The 21,036-nt window shown below is 34.6% G+C and overlaps 1 protein-coding gene across 1 annotated transcript in view; it reads left to right on the forward strand.

Annotated features, from left to right (window-relative positions):
* LOC106460061 (blood vessel epicardial substance-like) overlaps nucleotides 1–15,998 on the forward strand; it is a 144,528-nt gene extending 128,530 nt beyond the window's left edge. Inside the window, exons 3-4 of the mRNA XM_013919747.2 lie at nucleotides 3,721–3,829; nucleotides 15,481–15,998. Of these exons, the coding sequence (XP_013775201.1) occupies nucleotides 3,721–3,829; nucleotides 15,481–15,879 (508 nt within the window). The 3' untranslated portion in view covers nucleotides 15,880–15,998. The remainder of the gene's footprint in view (nucleotides 1–3,720; nucleotides 3,830–15,480) is intronic.
* Nucleotides 15,999–21,036: the final 5,038 nt, after the last annotated feature.

Genomic DNA, 21,036 nt, shown 5'->3' on the forward strand with positions numbered 1-21,036 from the left:
CATAGCATACAAAAGAACACTGGTAGTTGGATATAATAATCACGCAACTGTAACGTTACATTTTATGGCCTTCAATTAGGTTAAAATAAACAGAATTTAACCTTCGTGTAACGTTACATTTTATGGCCTTCAATTAGGTTAAAATAAACAGAATTTAACCTTCGTGTAATGTTAATTTTCATTTCTATGTATTTTCACGGAAATAGTTATCAGAACTACATTTTAATCGATCAACATAAGTTTTAATGTAATTCATATTCACTTACTTTCACATTACTTACCGACATAACTCTTACTAAAATGTTCCCTGGAGGTTCAGCGGTAAGCTTGATGACATATAACACTAAAATTCGAGCCCCGAATTTTAGCGTTATTCGTAGTTCGATCCCTTCCGTGGACACATTGCAAGAAGCTCGTTGTACGCCTTTATATTCAAAATAAACAACAACAGCTTGATAAAGTTAACCTCTAATTAAATTTATCATAGTTTGTAATTAGCTTTTTTTAAAAGAATTATTTGAATGGCATATGCTGTTTTTTACGTTTAGAAATTTCACAACTTTTAGTAATTAACCATATAAACAAATGCGAAAAAAAGGGTGTAGTTATTTGAATTTCGACTCTCTTTTAAATTGATTTCTTTACTTCGAAGTGATGAATGATGGTTCCTTTTCAGAGAAATTCAATGAAATGTCACGTTATTCATGAGGTTCCTGCTTCTAAATGAAGTTGACTAACAAAATTCACATCTCTTTCTTCCTGTTAATTAAAACTTTGATGTATTAAATAAACTTCTCTTTCGTTTTTCTTATTCTGATAATTAAAGCAGTAAAGATCTTATTAGCTCTTATCTGAAATAAAATCCTAGTTGACACACTTTATTACCTTACCCGAAATCTAATTAAAAAACAAAACCTGAGGGAAATAACACATTATCGCCTCCCCTAAAAATATTTGAACAGTTTTGATGGACCTACATAATCGTGCAGTCAGTAATTAATGTGTGAAAGTTTAACATTTAGAGTTTTAAGAACATTTGATCTACAAAAAATATTATTTAAAAATATTGTTTGTTTTTTGAATTTCGCGCAAAGCTACACGAGGGCTATCTGCGCTAGCCGTCCCTAATTTAGCAGTGTAAGACTAGAGGGAAGGCAGCTAGTCATCACCACCCACCGCCAACTCTTGGGCTACTCTTTTACCAACAAATAGTGGGATTGACTATCACATTATAACGCCCTTACGGCTGAAAGGGCGAGCATGTTTGGTGGGACGGGGATTCGAACCCGCGACCCTCAGATTGCGAGTCGAGCGCCCTAACCACCTGGCCATGCTTTTAAAAATATATTCTTGTTTGGTTTTCAGCAGTATTGGAGATTTTAAAATTTGGCTAAAGATTGTTATTATTTGAAGTTAAGTACAAAGCTACACAAATATAAATCCCAAAATCAAAGTTTGATTAAACAACAGGAACAACAGTGTTATTTTGCAATAAAAAAATCCACCTTTTTCATTGTAAGGGGCAAAACACATCGATAATAGCAAAATAATCTTGACATTAGAGTTTGTTTGTTTGTAATTAAGCACAAAGCTACACAATGGGCTATCTGTGCTCTGCCCACCACAAGTATCGAAACCCGGTTTCTAGCGTTGTAAGTCCGCAGACATACCGCTGTGCCACTAGGGGGCCTTTAAGAGTGTGTTTGTTTGTTTGTTTGAAGTTATGCACAAAGCTACACAATGGGCTATCTGTGCTCTGCCCACGATGGGTATCGAAACCCTGTTTCTGGGGGCTTGGCTAAAGAAGTCAAACTATATATAAATCACCCGTAAACGATTTTTAGTATTTCTATCCTTTGGTGACAGACAACTCATGAACTAACATACTAAAACATTTACGATTATAGGTTGTTAAATTACATTATTTGTTCCAGAAGTTTCGCGCATAGCTTCGCAAAGGTTTATCTGTGCATAGCTGGGCCTAATTTTGAATTCACTTTTAGATAGAGATTAGCTAGCCGACAGCGCCCACCTTCGATTCTTTGGTTTCTCTTATAATGTACCTACAACCCCAAAGTGGGGAGCGCGTTTTTTGTGGCAACGGGCCACGATCAATCAATCCTCGAATTCACCGTCCGAACACGCTAATCATTAGGCTATGTCCAGTCTCTCGCTTTTTATATATAATACTTTTTCCCTATTTACCACAAGTAATAAATCAGCGAATTAAAGAAAGTCTAGCCATTTTAAATATAAACTTCTAATACCTTATAAGTAAATTAAACAAATAAATTAACACGCATTTTTACATCTCTGTTTTGCGTTACAGGGTCGAATGAGCGTTTGTTCTTCTGTAATAAAAGCATTTGGAAAGAAGAGTTGACATGCTGACAATTATATATATATATATATATATATATATACACTATGGTATTTAGTTGCAAAAATCTACCAAATGGAATATACTAAAAACTGAAATAGTTCAATATTCTACCAGTATCTACATATAGAACAGATAACTAAAACTAAGGTATAAACTATAGATTGGGAATGGCAGAATGCTTCCTAATAAAAAAGATCGTGGAGTAGTCAACAGGGAATTGTAATCTAAATACAACAGAATATTTCTGGAACCTCGAAGGATGACGAAGACATCAACGCCCCCAACAAGCGACGTCAGAGAGCTTATTATTACAGTGGCTAAAGAATGAAACAGTATTTTTTTTTATAACGTCAACTACCAGCTTATTAGAAGTAGGCCCCAAAGATATAGATACTGTATCAATGCTGGGGCGGGGGTGGGGGAGAGGAGGATAATTGTTACTGAATATCACTTATTGTCAAATGTGGCTCTTTAAGAGTTGATTCAATCAAACTCACTTTGAAAATTTGAAGCTGTTTTCCACTGTCCTTCTCGATAAGCACTTTTGGACATTTACTGCCCGCCATTTCATTCGTTTTGTTGCGTTTATGCTGTATGGTGAAAGAAAGACAATCGGATATGCGAATTTGTTCGAAGTATTTTCTTGGAATATTTAATGACATTAAATCACACGTACTCTTAACATAACCAAACTAAGCTGATAGCACATAACTTGTCTATTTCTTTGCTTTCCAATGTATGTTGTAAACAGATAGATAGATACTAGCGTTTATACAAAGTCATGCGAGCTCAAAGTTCTTCTAAAGTACAAACTATAAATTGGGTTGGGAGCTCGACTCGTAATCTGCGGGTCGCCCAAACATGCTCGCCCTTTCAGCCGTGGGGGCGTTATTATGTGACAGTCAATCCCACTATTAGTTGTTAAAAGAGTAGCCCGAGAGTTGGCGGTGGGTGGTGATGACTAGCTGCCTTCCCTCTAGTCTTACACTGCTAAATTAGGGACGGCTAGCGCAGATAGCCCTCGTGTAGCTTTGCGCGAAATTCAAAAAACAAACAAACAAACTATAAATTGGGAATGGTAGAAGAAACTAAAATTCATATGTATGTCTAAGTTCATTTCGAAACTTGTTATATCACTATTGGGATTTTTATTATAATTGTAGGTGTTGTAAATTAGACCTTCTTGAAACTTTTTTTATAATTCATAAATTTTAAAAAAAAGGTATGTTTGATGACTTGACGTGTCGCTTGTTTCAGTTTTAGAGAACCGAAACGTAATTGCAAGGTTAGATTTATAACTACCCCTACTTAATAAATTCTTTACCTTCTTTCTGTAGAATGAAGGCAACTTGTGAAGACATACTCCTTCATTATCTCCATCCCAACGAATTCATTGACTCCCCGGAGTGGGAAGCCTGTACCTTAGACAGCGATAGACTTTTCCAGGTAAAGAAAGGTTTGTGGTTACAGGTCGTAATGTCAGCATTCTGAAGAATTGACATTCCGGCACAATATGGGTTTCTTTTTTTTCACACAAATATATATATATGTCATTTTTATGACGTAAGAGATGTATTCATTTCGCCGGTTTAAACGTCCCACATGGTACTTAGAAAGCGCAGCATTAAGATTATTTATTATTCATTGTACTTATATTTGTAGAATTTTAGCAGCTCTTCTGATGGAAATTCTTACGTAATAGTAAAAAAATCCAATAACCCAGAGTACAATCAAGATAAGCCTTTCTTCGCTAGGGAGAAACAATGAGGCTGTTGTTGCGCTATAAGGTTAACCCTCAAACCCTAATGTTCAGTCGGACAAAACAAGTGTAAACCAAGAGTTGGCGGTGGGTGCTTTTAAATAGTTGCCTTCTCTCTTGCATATCAATTCAAAATTATAGATATCTACATGCGGATACCCCATTTTTAGCTTACTGCGAAAATTCTAAACACATTAAGCCACATTGGGCTATCTTTTCTGTCCACCGCGGGAAATCAAACCCCGGATTTAATGTTGCAAGTCCTTAAACCTATCGTTGTCCCACCGGGGGACAATTTTTTTAGATCAAAACTATTATAGCAACGTGTTTCTCAGACAATCCATATAACTTCTGCCTATAATAAGCGTCATCAGCTGAAGAAACTCTCTTTCCTTCTTTAGTTTTAAGTAATTTATCAGAAACTAATTTGCCCCCCAGTGGCACAGCGGTGTGTCTGCGGACTTACAATGCTAGAATTCGGGTTTCGATACCCATGGTGGGCAGAGCACAGATAGCCCATTGTGTAGCTTTGTGCTTTATTACAAACAAGCAAACAAGAAACTAATTAATAAACCAAAACACTTCACATTGAGTAATTTCTAATTTAATGAAAAGTCCTGACTCACACCTCCTTGACAATAAGGACCGTCTCCATCTGACGTAAAATTTAACGTTCCTGTAAAAAATTCCAGTAAAAAAATAGCATAAATTTCTCACTTTCTATCTAAAAGTATAAATAAACAAATACAGATGAAATTAAGCAAACAAAATGGTCATTGTTCGTTGCGTTTTTTTTTTATCTATTATAGCTTTAGAAAGTTTTGAACGCTCAGCTGCTCTCGCCTCGTTTCAGTACTACCGGTATAGCACCATGCAATTTGTACAAGATCCTGGTGCTAGGTATTTGACAGCCTGACAGGGAAGCTTCTTACATTTATCGAACTTTCATTCCCCGCATATGCAACTGCTGGCATATGCATGTAACACGTGCCCTGGACGTCATTTGGGGACTGCTCTACTTGACTCCGTGTAACTATTGTGCTCACCCTTGTACTCTAATGTTCGCCCCCCCCCCAGTGGCAGAGCGGAATGTCTGCGGACTTACAAAGCTAGAATCCGGGTTTCGATACCCATGGTGGGCAGAGCATAAATAGCCCATTGTGTAGCTTTGTGCTTAATTACAAACAAACAAACTCTAATGTCAATATTATTTTGCTATTATCGATGTGTTTTGACCCTTACAATGAAAAAGGTGGATTTTTTTTATTACAAAATAAATTCAGCACATTAACATTGTTGTACGTGTGCTTAATTAAACTTTGATTTTGTTATTTGTATTATATTTGCAACAAAAAAAGTTTCTTCACACAGTTTCACGGTTTCGTTTCCTAATAATCAAGATTCAATAAGAATGTCCGAATTCTGTGAATGGCGTGTCACAATCAATTTTGCTTTAAAATATCCCGACCATCAGAGGCGTCGCTAAATATTTAAAAGATTCGGGGCGCAGGAATTTTCGGCGTTTCAGTATGATATCGAGCATGATTTTTTCTTCTGATTTATTCAAGACATCAACTGGATATTTGGGGCACTATCAAATATAATCGGGAAATGGGACCTGTATACCAATGCCTAGCAACGCTTCTACCGACCGCGAAAATAATCTACAGTTTTATTAATCCCCAGCCCTCCAGTGGCACAGCGGTATGTCTGCGGAATTACAACGCTAGAAACCGTGTTTCGATACTCGTGATGGGCAAAGCACAGATATCCCATTGTGTAGCTTTGTGCTTAACTTCAAACAAAGAAACGTTAACCGTGGGGGTCAGTGGGGGATACATGCCCCAAAATTTTTTGACATGGTAGCAAAGTACCCATTTGGATGGAGAATAGAGACTTGTGCATCATTATCGGGGAAAGTCTCTGTTTGAACTTTGAATTCAATGGTCATGGTTAGCATAAATACTTGGATGCCCCCACCAAAAAAAAAAGCAAATCAAGTTTGTTTCGCCACCCATACTAGTCACGCATTCATCACAACAACAACAACGAGAAGGTTTGTAGAATGAATTATACGAATTTTTACTGATGTTCTCTTGGGTGTATATAGTTTCCTACAAATGCAGACAACTGATAACTGAACAGAGGGAATTCTTTGCCTGAAATTTAGACAGATCGAAGTACTAAATTATGTTAGATAGTTCAAACTAATTTGTCCTAATGAGGTGTTAATACATACGGCAGGCAGATTTTTGGAGGTGTTGTGATTCTCTGCTGATAGTATGACTTTTCACTGTTTTCCAGTCAACATTATTTCACTTATGTAATATTTTAAGTTATGGAGGTCATTGCAAGTATCTCGAATGTAAATGAAAATAAACTCCACAAAGGCTTATTTCGTATACTAAGAAAAAGTTATATTTAACTTTCTTTTCTTTTTTTTTTCATTGTCTTAACGAAAAAGCAAATAAAAACAAATGAGACTCCAAACTAAAATATTTTGAAATATAACTGATGAGTTAGAATAATATGAAAATTCAGCAAAACCGAAAAAAAGGGAATATGATGTTAAGGGGCTATCGAAACATTGCAGATGAATGACAAGGTGGTAAGGGTTCAATAAATTCTTAAGTTTTTTTTTCTGCGTCAAACATAAATTTCATAATGGACTATCTATGCTCTTCGACCGCAAATATCGAAATACAATTTATAGTGTTATAAGCCCTCAGAGTTATCGCTTAGCCACCGAGGGGACAATTTTTGAGGTAAATGTAAAGAATTTTCATTGAACGTTGGTGAACTCTTATGCCAACGCATCAATGAAATTGTTAATGTGGTTTACTAACATACATGACTCATGAACACATGAACACTTCGTGAAAAGAAGAAACAGAGTTTTAAATAATGAAAGGAATTGAACATGATTGAAGCTGAAAACAGGAAAGATTGTACGGAGCAGTACTTTTCAGCTGGGAATTAGTTTGGTGTGTAATTGTTGCGAATTTCTTTTGAATTAAAAAATAAGGACATTTTATAAGACATACACAAAAAATTGGGACACGTAGACAAAGATTAAGTATCAATTGTTTCGGTACACGCCGATATAAAACAGCACTGTCTCGTACGAATCTGGCCCAATGGTTACCTTAATTATGGGGAACACGAACACCCGCTTTATATTCAATATGAACCAAGAATTTTAACCCTTAAGTTTTATATCAAAGAAATATTTCAGTGATTGACAATGTTGTTCCAGCAATTTTTTTAATCAATTAATTAACATTAAATGTTCTGACACAATTAGCTTATATGAGACACAATCGAGTCACAATTGCCCATTTTTTGCTTTCGTGTCGTCGTTACGATTGCAAACAACGGCACTATTTTAAACATGTTTAACTCAGGGCTTACCCCTGACATTGGGCAGTGTCATTGACTATGGTGACACTGTTCAGTTTGTTTATGTTTTTCAATTTTTACGAATCATTGACCTTTAAATTTATTTCATTTTCCTTCCTATTGTTGGACATTGTTTAACTTTTAACTTCTTTCCTTTTTACTTTTTATAGTGTTTTACTTCCTTTTACCTTTTTAACGGTTCTTTGGCACGTATAGCTTAGCTGTTTTGCGCCATTAATCCCCAAACAACCAAGCAACTAGACGGCTAGCACAAGTAGCTCTCTTGTAACTTTGAGCAAAAATCAAACACAAATATACTCTGCTTCATTGCTTCCAAAAGCTTTGGATAAAAATAAGTACAAACCGATAAGACGTACCGATTTACCTTCGGGGTAATCGGGTAAGATCCACAGAATATTCGACAAAAAAGATTACCTTCCATGTCATTAAGAAGAAAAGGTAAAACAATGTCTCTACATATACTTGCTTTTGAAAATTGATGATTTGAAAGTTATCAAAACAAAAGCCAAATTTACATATGGCACACTAATCGGTTATTAATATTTAGGGTAATGTCACATATGTTACATTCATGCACAAAACACGAAATAACCACTATATTATCATACGGAAGGGTAGAGTCAGTGATTTGCATAATTGAAGTTGGAAAAGCAGCCTAGGCTACTACTTAATTTAGTCAAACAAACTTTCTAAGGAGGTGTCAGGTTTTTTTTTGTTTTTTTTTATTGGAAACAGTCATTTGGAGAATGACTGTCCTTTGCCCTCACCAGAACTTTTTCTGATCTGATGGCTTCAAACAATGCCTTCACACCACCTTCTCCTTCAGTTATGATGGTGGATCGGTGTTTCAACTGGCAGTATTCTTCCCTGCCTGGGTCTATCACACGTGATACCATAAGTGAATGACCCAGAACAATAGTTGTAACTACGACAAAATGAATTTAGCTACATCTTTTACCAATGTTCTGTAACAAAATGTTGAAATATTTTGTGTGTTAAACAAGGAGACAGAAAACATGTAGTGTGTCTATATATTACAACCAACAGTAGATTTTTAAGACTTGTTTTGTAGTTTTCATCATATTTTTGGTAGACACTCAAGGATGATAATAAATCAGGGAACAATGACTTGAGGTTTGTAAATATAGAAACAGTTAAACACTGCCCAAAGCAATTAAAGAATAACTGTTAGTTATGTAATGTATATCTTAGCTATTCCAAGGCACAATTACTGTCATAAGTAACTGTAAGTCATACTCCACTTCATTTTTATGTAAATTACACATCTCATTATCTGTCATGTGATCTGAAATACAAATTACTGCTGGATTTGGCCTATGCTCTTAAGTGAATATTTAGTAGAAGTGGTAATATATCTTTACAATTCATGACATTAAATTCTTTATCCCCCGAAGCTACAAGAACAGTTTATTATCAACGTTGCACGCCTACGATCAATGTTGTTAGGGTCGACCACTCTTCTGAAAAAATTATTTCCGGGAGATCATTGGTGTATGGAATCAATTGACAAGATGTGACATCTCTCTCAAGAGCATCCTACACATGTTTGATTGGATTAAAATTCGGTTAGTGTATAGGCAATTCCATTTGATCAATCCTGGGCTAGCATAGCCTGGTTGTTATGGTGCCCGATTCACAACCTGCTCGTCGCCGAATCGAAATCCATTTGCTGAATATCTTTGCTTTGTCAACATGGAGTCTCTTGGTATCCCAAAAGTTGGCAGTAGGTTGTTTCGACTAGCTGCCTTTCCTCTTGTCTATCACTTCAGAATCAGATATGACTAGCACAGATAGCTCTCGATTATCAGTCAATCAATCCCATCTTTATCTTATCACAATTGGATGGGATTTAGCATCCATTAAGTTGCATTAGCATCACATTATAACACCCCTGCGGGCTGATAGGGCGGACAGGTTCTGTGATGGGATTCGAACTCAGGATCTGCAGATTGCGGGTCAAGCACCCTAAACGCCAGGCTATATCAGGCGTCAATAAAACAGATCTCCAAAGTGGGTTAAAATGACCCCCATATAACTCATAACAACTGTTATTTAAAATAAATAATGTTTTTTCGCAACTGAATTTAAATCACTTAAATAATCCTATAAATATTCCCAGCTTGGATCGGAAAGGTCGGGCGGCATGTACAAGTTGCGCATTATATAGAACAATGGCATAAAATAGTTTGAGTTCTAGTGTAGAGCTGCCTTACCCAAAGCTGCTCATCACAAAGCAATCACAGTTATAAACAAGAGGGAATCCTGAATAGCCGTGGCACTTGAAATTCTTTTAGGCAGGATTAGAGTAAATTAAACAGACCTTTCTTACTTTTTATTAGCTATATATTTGTGCGGCAGCAATACCAAGCGTGAGACGCGCGTATATCCGATTCAATTTTATTACTCATCAGGATCTCTACCAACTTACCATCAAATTAAAATTATTTTAGGCAGGGTTAGAGTAAGTTAATCTATGAGACCTTGGGCGTTTTCAAATACATCAGTGGAATGGGTTTAACTTCCCGAGTACAAAAGTGAACTTATATCTCAAATCGGTCAAGAGATGATGGAGCTATGAGCTAAAAGATTGTACTTGGGGAAAAAATACTCAGAGCCGTTCTATGAGCCACTATGCCGCTTCTAAAAATAAGCAAGCTGGAGCTGTGTTTCTTGTAGAGCGTTTTCGGCTGTTTATAATTCTTTATGCTTCAAATAAACAAAGTGAATTTATCTAAATATCTACTTTGTAGCTGTCAAAAAATTCAAAGCGCTTATCTTGGATCAAAGTTGTTGGAACACAAAAAAACTGAAGTAGCGCTTTTATCATACACATTCATGTCCATTGGCCAATGTGTTTATACACGGGGTCATATGAACAATAGTTACATATAAGTGAATAGCTGCAACAAGTCATAACTGATGATATACAGGGGTGGCCGTTTTACCTCACTTTTCCTTACTTCTCAAATCAAATTGAAATTTCCATTTGAGATAATTTCCTGCAATATTTCGTAGATGATTATATTCTCAGATTTTAAGAAATATTAAGTAAAATAATTATAAATATATTTATTTCCAAAACTTGCTAACTAATATATATGTATATATTTTGCAATTATTGATTTTATTGCATACTTATTTCTTAAGGCTAAAACGAGGTTATATATTGTGTCCGATAGACGTACCAGTGTTAATGCTTTAACGGGGTACATATTCGAGGGGAACAAGTTTATGTACTCAAGAAAGGGCTCTAGAGGGGGACAGTATACGTGCCTACGTCAGTGAGAGTTACGTTGTTTTGTGCAGCATATCCGCACGATCAAACGTTCTTATAGTATTCGTTAATAACGTAACTAACATACTTTGTTTTCCTGCATAAAACAACGGTAACCGTTTCACAAGATTGTAATTAGCTATATTTATAATTCGTTTAGGTCAAAGGTTTCTTGAAGGTCAACAGTTGCTTTCTTTTTTGATTGACCACTTAGAAATACATTTACGTACTAGATAATTTTGACATTTAAAAATATACGTTTAATCTTGATGATATATTTTATAATCAGCTACATTTGCGATCGAAAGAAATTACAGCTTAGAGGTATTTGTCGTACATTTATTTTACAAAGGGGAAATATTTTAGCGTTTACTTACTTCTCCAACGACATCTTGTGTTGTCATATGCACTCATCTAGTTTAAAATGACGAGAGCTGAATGCAAAAGTATTGTTTCATTCCAAGATCAATGTCATCGTTAATGATTAGGGTGTCAGTTCCAGTTACTAGCAATCTATTCAATGCCTCAGTGTGGTAATTTAGTCACAATGCAATAGATAAGTTTGAACTCCTCTCAGTAGACTCCAAACACGAACTAGCGACTTATTAGTGCAGTGAAAAGAAAATCGGTGCCAAGTCTATAGACCTAAGACCCATTCATTATTTTATTATAATAATAATAATGTTACGACAGCGGAAGTCACGTGACGCTGGGAGCATGCGCGCTGGAGTTTCTCGAAGGATCATGAATTTGCCCGGCAACTCTAGTCTGATCGAGACGCCATCTTTTTAGTATATAAGCCTGGCGGGATTGAAGAGATAGATAATTGAGTCAAGCGAACAGTAAGCACCGTAAGTAAAGTGTGTGAATCACTGTGATTTATAGCGTATGTTATAAAGATTGTTAAGTTTAAAGTGACTGTTGAAATTCTGTGTATTACAAAAGGTTGTATCAAGAACGAATAAACTAGTTTTAAACAAGAAAGGACTTATATCGCTGAACTTTCTCGGAAAGAATTTCTAAGGGAAATTAACAAACAATCAGATACGTAACAATAATCATTTTTAAATGTATCTCTGAATTGATATTGTTTTAAAGTAAAGATACCTCTCCCTCCACTAAGTAAAGTCAGTATTCTGGACTTCATCCCAGTAGGGACAGTGGCTATATCTAGTCAATGGTTACACTAGAATTTCTGGATAAATCTTGCTCAATTGTGATCACTTGATACACCACAAAGCATACATGGCATTCCTATGTTACAATTACTTGCCTTTTTATTCTTTTACCTTCTCTTTAGTTCTTTTGCTTTCACAACCAAAAACCCACTTTTATTTACAAAGTCAGACGACTTCACCATATGTTAGTATGATTAATCCTAATTAGAACCAATGGGACTTAGGACCAATGGACTCTAGGACCAGTGGTGTATAGAACTATACATCAGCTCCAGAAAAACCACATCATAGTGCCAAAGTTTTTATTTTGTTTGTTGATACTTTTTTCATATTGTGACTTGAAAGACACTATACTGAATAGTGAGACATATCAAATTTAGTACTGGATAAGTTACGGCTTATATTTGCTTTAAATGTTAATATTTCATAAAATCTTTACAAGTATTGTTTAGAAAATTCAAAAAATATAGCTTAACTGATTTCATTAGTTTTTTTTCAAAATGTAGCGCGAAGCTACACAAGGTTTATATGCGCATAGCTGTCCCTGATTTTGAATTCATAAACTAGAGGGAAGACAGTTAATTAACAACACCTACTGTTACCTCATGGACTACTTTTGTCGGATCGAAAAATGGAATTGAATTGTTACTCTGACAGAGCACCCACGGCCTCAAAGTGCGGAGCATGCTTTTACGGCAACGTGTCACGAACTATGTATCCCTGGATTTACAGTCAAAACACGTTAACTACTTAACCATATCAGGCTTAAGTAGAAAATAGTTTTTCTTGCAGGAACTATTTTCACTGTAGAAATTTTGGCCTTTAAAGAAAGGACAGCCAGATAAAATATAACACACACTGTAGTGTGGACTACCTATCTAAAACTGACGTATGTATCAATTTTAAAATTAAGCAAGTTGTAATGTTTCTAGTTGCAAAAAAAAAAAAAGAACACTTTATTTGCACGTGTTTTTATACTTTCTGCCGGTCTTATAATCCAGTATTTTAACGTAATTGCTTTTTAGTTTCTTCAATCAATAAATCTAATTTGTTATCTTAGCATCGTTTGTCGTGAAATGTGTTTTATATTGCTACTCCTAGATGGAAAACAAAATAAAAATACCCCCCGAGCCTTGCTAATCTACAAATAGAGAGGGGTTTAATAATGAAACGTCGAAATTTTTCAGATTTATTTTCGCTGGCAATCATTACTCGTAATGGTCGTTATTGTTTTTTATGTTATGTGTTATTAATCATAGAATGTTAAAATTTATGATTTTATGAAATTGTATTCAGCTTTATTTTATCCTATTGGTTCTTACAGTAGATGAATATTCTTGCAGGCGTCTACTCTTTCTTTCAGTTTATTCTGGAATAACATTACAACGCTCTTTAGAACGTGACATCGAACACTGTTCAGCTATCAAAGCTCGTACTGTATTTCACACCTAAAAAGACTTGACCAAAACGTATTTAAATTTATATGATATGTTGTGCTGTAGCCTACAGAGTGCATAATTTTTCTCGTGATTCATGGCATGCGCACGTTTTACTGGCGTCACGACAGTACAAATTGCAACGTTAAGCGTCTCTTATGTGACGTCATTTTAGTGTGTACTGTTTGACTACTGTAAAGTGGTGCGAGTGGTTAAAACAGGTGACACATACAGGCGGCCATTGCCCCCCCCCCTTTGGGGAAATTAATAAAGAAAACAACTAATGACATATAGCTTCATAAGTAAACAATCCATAAGTTAATTTTATTTAATATAACTTTTTCATTTAAAAGAATAACGTAAATTCTGCATGCACAAATTAATGGATCATATCAAGGATATAACTCTAATTAACAAGATTAGTCCTAATTTTTTTATATTTCTAGAACAGTACAAAAATATCCTATTCTACTCTTTAACATTATTATAATCAGTAAAACCAATAAGTTCTCGTTCGATCTGACTAGTGCTATAATGAAATCTGATTGTAAGTGGTAAACATAAACGAAACCATGCCGCAGATCTACATCTTTCGTCCTATTAGCTTCCCTACAGTAGTTCCTTCTCACTCTACCAAGTTTTGTGTTCCTTCCAGGAAACCGCATCCACCACAAAAATCTCTTTTTAATGTTTTGTATTCATCCCTTAAAATGTTTCATTTTTGCTTTCCACGGAACCATATATTCCCACAATCACTATTTCTCCGAGTTGTCTTTATGCCATAACTTATGCTTAACGTATCTTCTCATCTGCCCCCCAACGAAGCTTTTCGTCTTCTATGGAACCTCGTCTCCCATAACCTTCTCTTCTGATGTGTAAGATTTCTTGCCAAAAAGATGTGCTCAAAATATCTCATCTGGCTTGAATTGCTAATGCAAGGAGATTCTTCGCTCCAAGTTGCTGAAAACAGAATCTGCTTGCAGTACTGAATATTCGAGGCTACCAGTAGTTTACCAGTATTAAAGTCTTTCATATATTGGGATTAGAATGATCATTGAAACTTGTAGGTATGAAAAAACTGAAACGTTGTTTAAAATTTTATAAAGATTAAATTAGAAGAATATCTCCTTATAAAGCATAAAGTAGGTGTATACTCACAGGATTGTATTAGAAGAAAAAACAATTTGCAATATTTTAAATTCGACATGCTCACTTTTTATTTCTTTGTTGGTTTTAGGCCTGTAGCAACATTTAATTTATTACCGAGCCTGTTTACCATTTTTCAAGGTTACACCCGATTTATTGTTGTTTTTAACTACATCTTAAAACATGCCATAAAAACACGTACATCTTATAAATTTGTAGTTTTCTCGTAACGAAATTATTTCAAAGTGTTTGTCGTGATCAGTGTTGTTGTTTTTTTCAACAGTTCCAAATTTAAAGAAACTCTTTTGGAAGTCTGTAAACTCATTTTGATTGTGTAACAGGCATTAAATATGCGGTATCCCATACTTTTGTATTAGATTATGGTTTATCAACCAACTATTGATATTTTCTTGTGGAATTATAAATAATGCGATATTTAACAAAATCCTCGAAGTATCGATATGTGAGTCACTGAGATATTTGATAGACTTTACATTTAAACTGAGCGTGAAATCAATATCTGAACTTCAATTGAATGAGTTTCGAAAATATATAATCTTTTCTAATTCTGATAAAAGACTTAGCACATAGAATCACACACAAAAGGTGCAACGAATTTTTTTTAAAAAAGACCCAAAATTCGAGCGCTTTCGAATAATTGACTAAATTTTGACTCTACATAAGTAATGACTTCTTTATTCAAGATTGTAGTTGATTTTCTAGGTTGTGTTAATATCTGTAACATTGATTAGAAATATCATTTATAGTATACTCACATAATTATATATCCTTCTAATTATACACATCTCAGGATTATGTGTTATTGCTTTTCAAAAACTATATATTGTTCTCTTAATTAACAGGTTACTCTCTCGGCAATAGAACCTTGCCGTTACATCCGTTGGCCCAGGAGGGAACTTGAGCTTTTTTTAAATAACAACCCTTTCATGAGAGTTATTCTTCGTAATCTTATTGGAAAAGATATTACTCACAAACTCTACTCTCTCAACGAGTATCACCGACCTGAAGGAAAGCGAATAAGAAGTCCTTCAGCATCCGACTGGTGGCGTCATCAGATTCCAAGAAGTTTTAGCGTCGACGCAGTTCACACTGGAACTAAAGGACACGTGAGATCACTGTTATGGACATCACGTGATCGCCGGACAAGCACCGCCCCTTCTGATAGTATAGGTAGTACTTCTTCCAACGTCACCATAGTTCTTCCTCTCTGCACGCCTATACGTAAGATTAGTGTGGCTTAATAAGTTCAAGTCACTTACGAATAAACTAAAATCACCAATATTTTTTCCCACAACCTAAGTGATCACTGTAGAAAACTAGACGAGATAAACAAATTAAATATACAGTTATAATGTAAAATATATTTACTGACACTTAATAGCAAACCCCATGCCAAGACCATCTGAGAACAGATCAGTTAGGTTAATGGTAGAGAATGCTATCTTATTGAGACGAATGTAGTTCTCAGAGAAGACCAACTAACATTCAAGGCTTTCATTTTCCTCCCATCACTCTTGCTTTAAATTACACAATAAGCTGTAGAATTCTGCATTGTTAATATACACCAGTTTACCCTAATGATAATGCCTGATGTAAAGCCTGTTTGTAGACGTAAAACAAAAGTAGTTAATTTATTCATTGATTAATTTTAGTGACTGTTTTCGTGTTTTTACACCAATCTCATCCATATCAGAATTTCCAGTTCAAAAACCCACCGATTTGTATAATTTCATAATTATCATTTTTACCCAAGTTTTAATGTAAAAGTTGTTGAAGGCGTTTTTTTAAGTGACACGAAAGGCATCTTATTCTCTATGATCAGTCATACAAAAACAAAATGTTTAGTAAAAGTCCAAAGTAATTGAAAACGTGTAATATGTTTCATGTATCTTCATGTTACTGCTAATAATATGCGTTTAATTAAGAAGAGCATCCGGAAGGTGATCCTTTGTCTAATTATCGGCATCTGTAACCATGCGAATTTAAAATACAAAAATATATTTATAATAGGTAGCTGGTTCCTTTTTTTGGGTGTGTAGCTTAAAAAGTACCACTTTGCCCTTCTCGAAACAGTGTTTAACCACAATATTGTTCTCCTCCTTCTGGAGTTGATACTGGATACAGCTAATGCAAACAGTTACTTGTATTACAGTGTTATTATTATGAGTTTTTCCTATCAATGTGTTTGTTGCCCATGTTGATCCATAGTTACCTTGTTAGTTGGTTGTTGACGTCTCTTAGTTGAATTGTAAGTAATGCCGAATGTGGAGCCAATAACCTATTGTTGATGAATGTATCCGTCTATAAGCCACTATATATACTATGTGGTGTTCGTGATAATGCATTCATGCATCTCAGGCCTAGATTTAAATGTCGTTTTTTGTTTTTGTTTAAGTTAAGAAAAATATACCAGTAGGTATATTCAAGTTTTACATATTTACTTAAAACTGATAAAACATTTCAGACAACTGGACAAGGCTCTTTATCGCCGATGTCAGGGTAGTAAATACATACGTTGTATATCCATGTAATATTTTACTAAAACTCCTTCAAAGAGCAAGGACAACTGGATAAGTTTTAGTGGTATGAGTTTCCGAGGCAATTCAGCTTCCTACTCAGATAAAGTGCCGAAGAAATGAAACGTTCATGAATATTATAATCTAGGATATCATTGGATATGTCCAACATTAATCACTCACCTCTGCCGATACGAAGTTTGAAATGTGTGATAAAACGAAACCTCATGTCTGGCACCTCGATCTAATTCGGTACTATGAGCCAGTGCATCCACTTTATGTGGAGAGCCCCATGCTGCTGGATTTCAAGTATGGGCTTTAGCTCTAAACTGGTTGTCACTGGTGTGAATGTAAGGCGTTGGTTCTCATAGTGCATTGAGAAAAATCGTTATGTGGAGCTACTACTAGCCTTTGTTCATTCCAATTTGCATTCGAACTGATAGAATAATCAATGATGAAAGATTAAAAGTTAAAACACTGTTTGAAACGCGGAATTCAATTATTGTGTTTTGGTTTAAACCAAGGATTATCAAAGGAATTCTTAACACAGATATTAAATATTAATTCGCCTATGTTATGAGTTTTAAAGACAAATATTTAACATTGCTAGATTAGTTAGTAGTTTCAAAATGTAGTCAGTAAAAAGCACAGATCATAAAATTTAATCCTGCGGTTAAGTTTCTATAATCTTATAAATGCTAATTTCTATTTTGAAATGACAAAATGCATAGAATACAAACATACGACCAGCAACCCCAAGAGACAACTTCATATTAAAGCCGTAGTTAGAATTTTTCTTACTGTCGTCATTTTGAGGTGGTACCTACCACCCTGCCATTGTCATGCTACGTTTGGTTTGTACACAATGAAAACGTTAGTGGGCTTGATGAAAGGAATGGTTAAGTTATTGAAAAGTTAGGATTTGATCACCGACTGAGAGTGGTGGGTCTGGCTTCGATGGCAACCTGTAAAGCGTACTAGATACGACTGTGCTGTCACAACCGTTGTATGTGTATTGTCATGGTGTGGACCTGTTTTAGTTCGTTCCGCCTTATCCGATACACAGTCAGAAGAATATGAATATTTTATTTTATTAACAAAGTATGAACAATGAAATAACTACTTGCATTAAGGGAATACTACTTGGTGACGACTGTACCACTTTCATCATGATAAGGCAGGACGTCATGCTGTATGTTGTGTCCAGTAATGGTTTAAGATGCATAACGTCCAAAATACGCTTTAGTCATTCCAGATATTCGACCTGAATTCAACTGCAATACCATAGGATGTTTTGGAACACCAACTTTTGATAAAAACAGTAGAAAGCGACGTCTTTCAACATTTGAAACTGTTTGGCAAAGAAATTCTCACTGTATTTCTCAAACTGCGAAACAAAGATTGGTGGCATGTATTAGCATCAGATCCAATCTGTGGTTGAATTCTAAAGATTGGTGGCATGTATTAGCATCAGATCCAATCTGTGGTTGAATTCTAAAGATTGGTGGCATGTATTAGCATCAGATCCAATCTGTGGTTGAATTCTAAAGATTGGTGGCATGTATTAGCATCAGATCCAATCTGTGGTTGCATTCTAAAGATTGGTGGCATGTATTAGCATCAGATCCAATCTGTGGTTGAATTCTAAAGATTGGCCCACTCCATTTTAAAAAGGAATCTTAGTGACGAAACAGCACACCCCTTTTCCCCAAAGCGTACTATTCGAATATTTTTGGTAATATAGTTTACATTAAATTACAAATCTACATTTTAATATTAAAAAATAAAGTGATAAGGTTGAATAGTTAATGCTGAAAACGGGCTCTAATTAGTGAATATGAAGGGTTTCCTTAACCCTAATTAGTCCTTTATCTGTGTTCCTGCTAATGTTTCTGAAGTGTATTGCAAAGCACATATTAAAGAGAATTAATAATTAAAGAAATATTTCATGCTTTTCTATTACAGCTTATTTTTAACGTTAATCAATCTGCCATAACGTTCGCTCCTCTTGGGAATGAAAGTACAAGGTGCTTCACGTTGAACTTAAGTGAACACTTCAAAAAACATAAGATCATGAGAATGTTTTCAGCTTATTTTAAGATTACAAAAGTGCGAGCGAAATCAAAATTTTAGTAAATAATTAAACAAGAGTTCAGTAATTCACTCATACGGAAAACAATTGATGTTAACGAGCACTAGTGACTGGAGGTAGCTATGGTAATCCATAAGAAAGGATTACATTATTGTAGTTTTTTTCTAAATATAAATGAATTCATTAAATGAAAGTCATACCTCTTTGCAATCTAGTAAAAAATTATAACAGATTCACTTCAAGTTTATAGGCTTAGAAATAATAGGAAACTCGGTCTTTTTAACCTTACACTTCAAGAAGCCTCGTAAAATTCCATTAAATGTGCAGCATGTCGTATAAATTACAAAACCGTTAGACTAGTCTTCAGAAGCTTTCAAGGTAGATGAGCATTTAGCGTTTTTCCAAGCGTGGATTTTAGAAATCAATATTATGTTACAAAATCAAGTTACTTTACATGTAAAGCTTTTATTAAAAGATTGATTTATTTAATTTGTAAATAATGTTTCGAAATGTTTGTTATGACATAAAACTTAGAGCAAATTCTCCCAGTTTATTGTTCGATCTTTAGCAGTTACGCAACTGAAATTCTACAATACATATTTATTTATTGTTCTACAATACATATTTATCTATTGTTCTACAATACATATTTATCTATTGTTCTACAATACATATTTATCTATTGTTCTACAATACATATTATCTATTGTTCTACAATACATATCTATCTATTGTTCTACAATACATATTTATCTATTGTTCTAAAATACATATTTATCTATTGTTCTACAATACGTATTTATCTATTGTTCTACAATACATATTTATCTATTATTCTACAATACATATCTATCTATTGTTCTACAATACATATCTATCTATTGTTTTCCGCTTGGAAAATGTTACAGATCAACTGATGTTTGGGGAGACAATTCAAAATTGTTACAATCTTAAGATCAAATTAGAGATTTGCACTTTAATATATTGTATAATTAAAACCTATCTGTATAGTTTGACGTTGTTAATCGTCGATGACGTCATAGCCAGTAATAAAATAATTTTTACCTTCTCGGTATCATCTCGTTTTAAGCGATAAATAGAAAATGGGATTCTTACACTAGATATCCTTTTATAAGCCTTTATGTATGGCGTCCACCTGTATTAAACATCTTTTTAAATTCTAAGTAACTTCTAATTTCAATCAAGGATTCCATATCACAAAGTGATAAATATTTTATATCGATCTCTGTCTTATTCGGCTGGTAATTAGTGTTAACACTTTTAGCTTTCGACTTGTACATATTGGAAGTTTTGTTCATGTTTGTTGTATAAATAAACCTAGGATTATCTTGTCCTCAGTTTCAGATCCTTATGTGGATGATGTCATATCTTTAAGGAAAACTATTTCTGCTGTCGACTCTTGATTTTTCTCCTTGTCATACATGCTTAGCAACTTTCTGAAATGCGTTATAAATATATATAATTTTGCTGAATCTTTGAAAGCTCCTAAAACATTCAGCATATAAAAAATATTGAAAGATAGATAATAATATTATAATTTACACTCATGAATTCTGTTATTTATTCGATCACAAAACACACCCAGTAACATCAATTTCATTTCCCGAGGGCTGTAGTATCTAGGTGGGTCGATAGGGGGTGGGGGTGTTGCAATATGATTTGTTTGTTTTTGTTTTGTTTTAATTAAGCACAAAGCTACGTTGTAAGTCAGCAGAAATACCGCTGTGCCACTGGGGGCAATGCAATATAATTTTTTGTTTGTTTGTTTG

The sequence above is a fragment of the Limulus polyphemus genome, unplaced genomic scaffold (assembly GCF_000517525.1).
Source record: "Limulus polyphemus unplaced genomic scaffold, Limulus_polyphemus-2.1.2 Scaffold700, whole genome shotgun sequence".
Taxonomy (NCBI): Eukaryota; Metazoa; Arthropoda; class Merostomata; order Xiphosura; family Limulidae; genus Limulus; species Limulus polyphemus.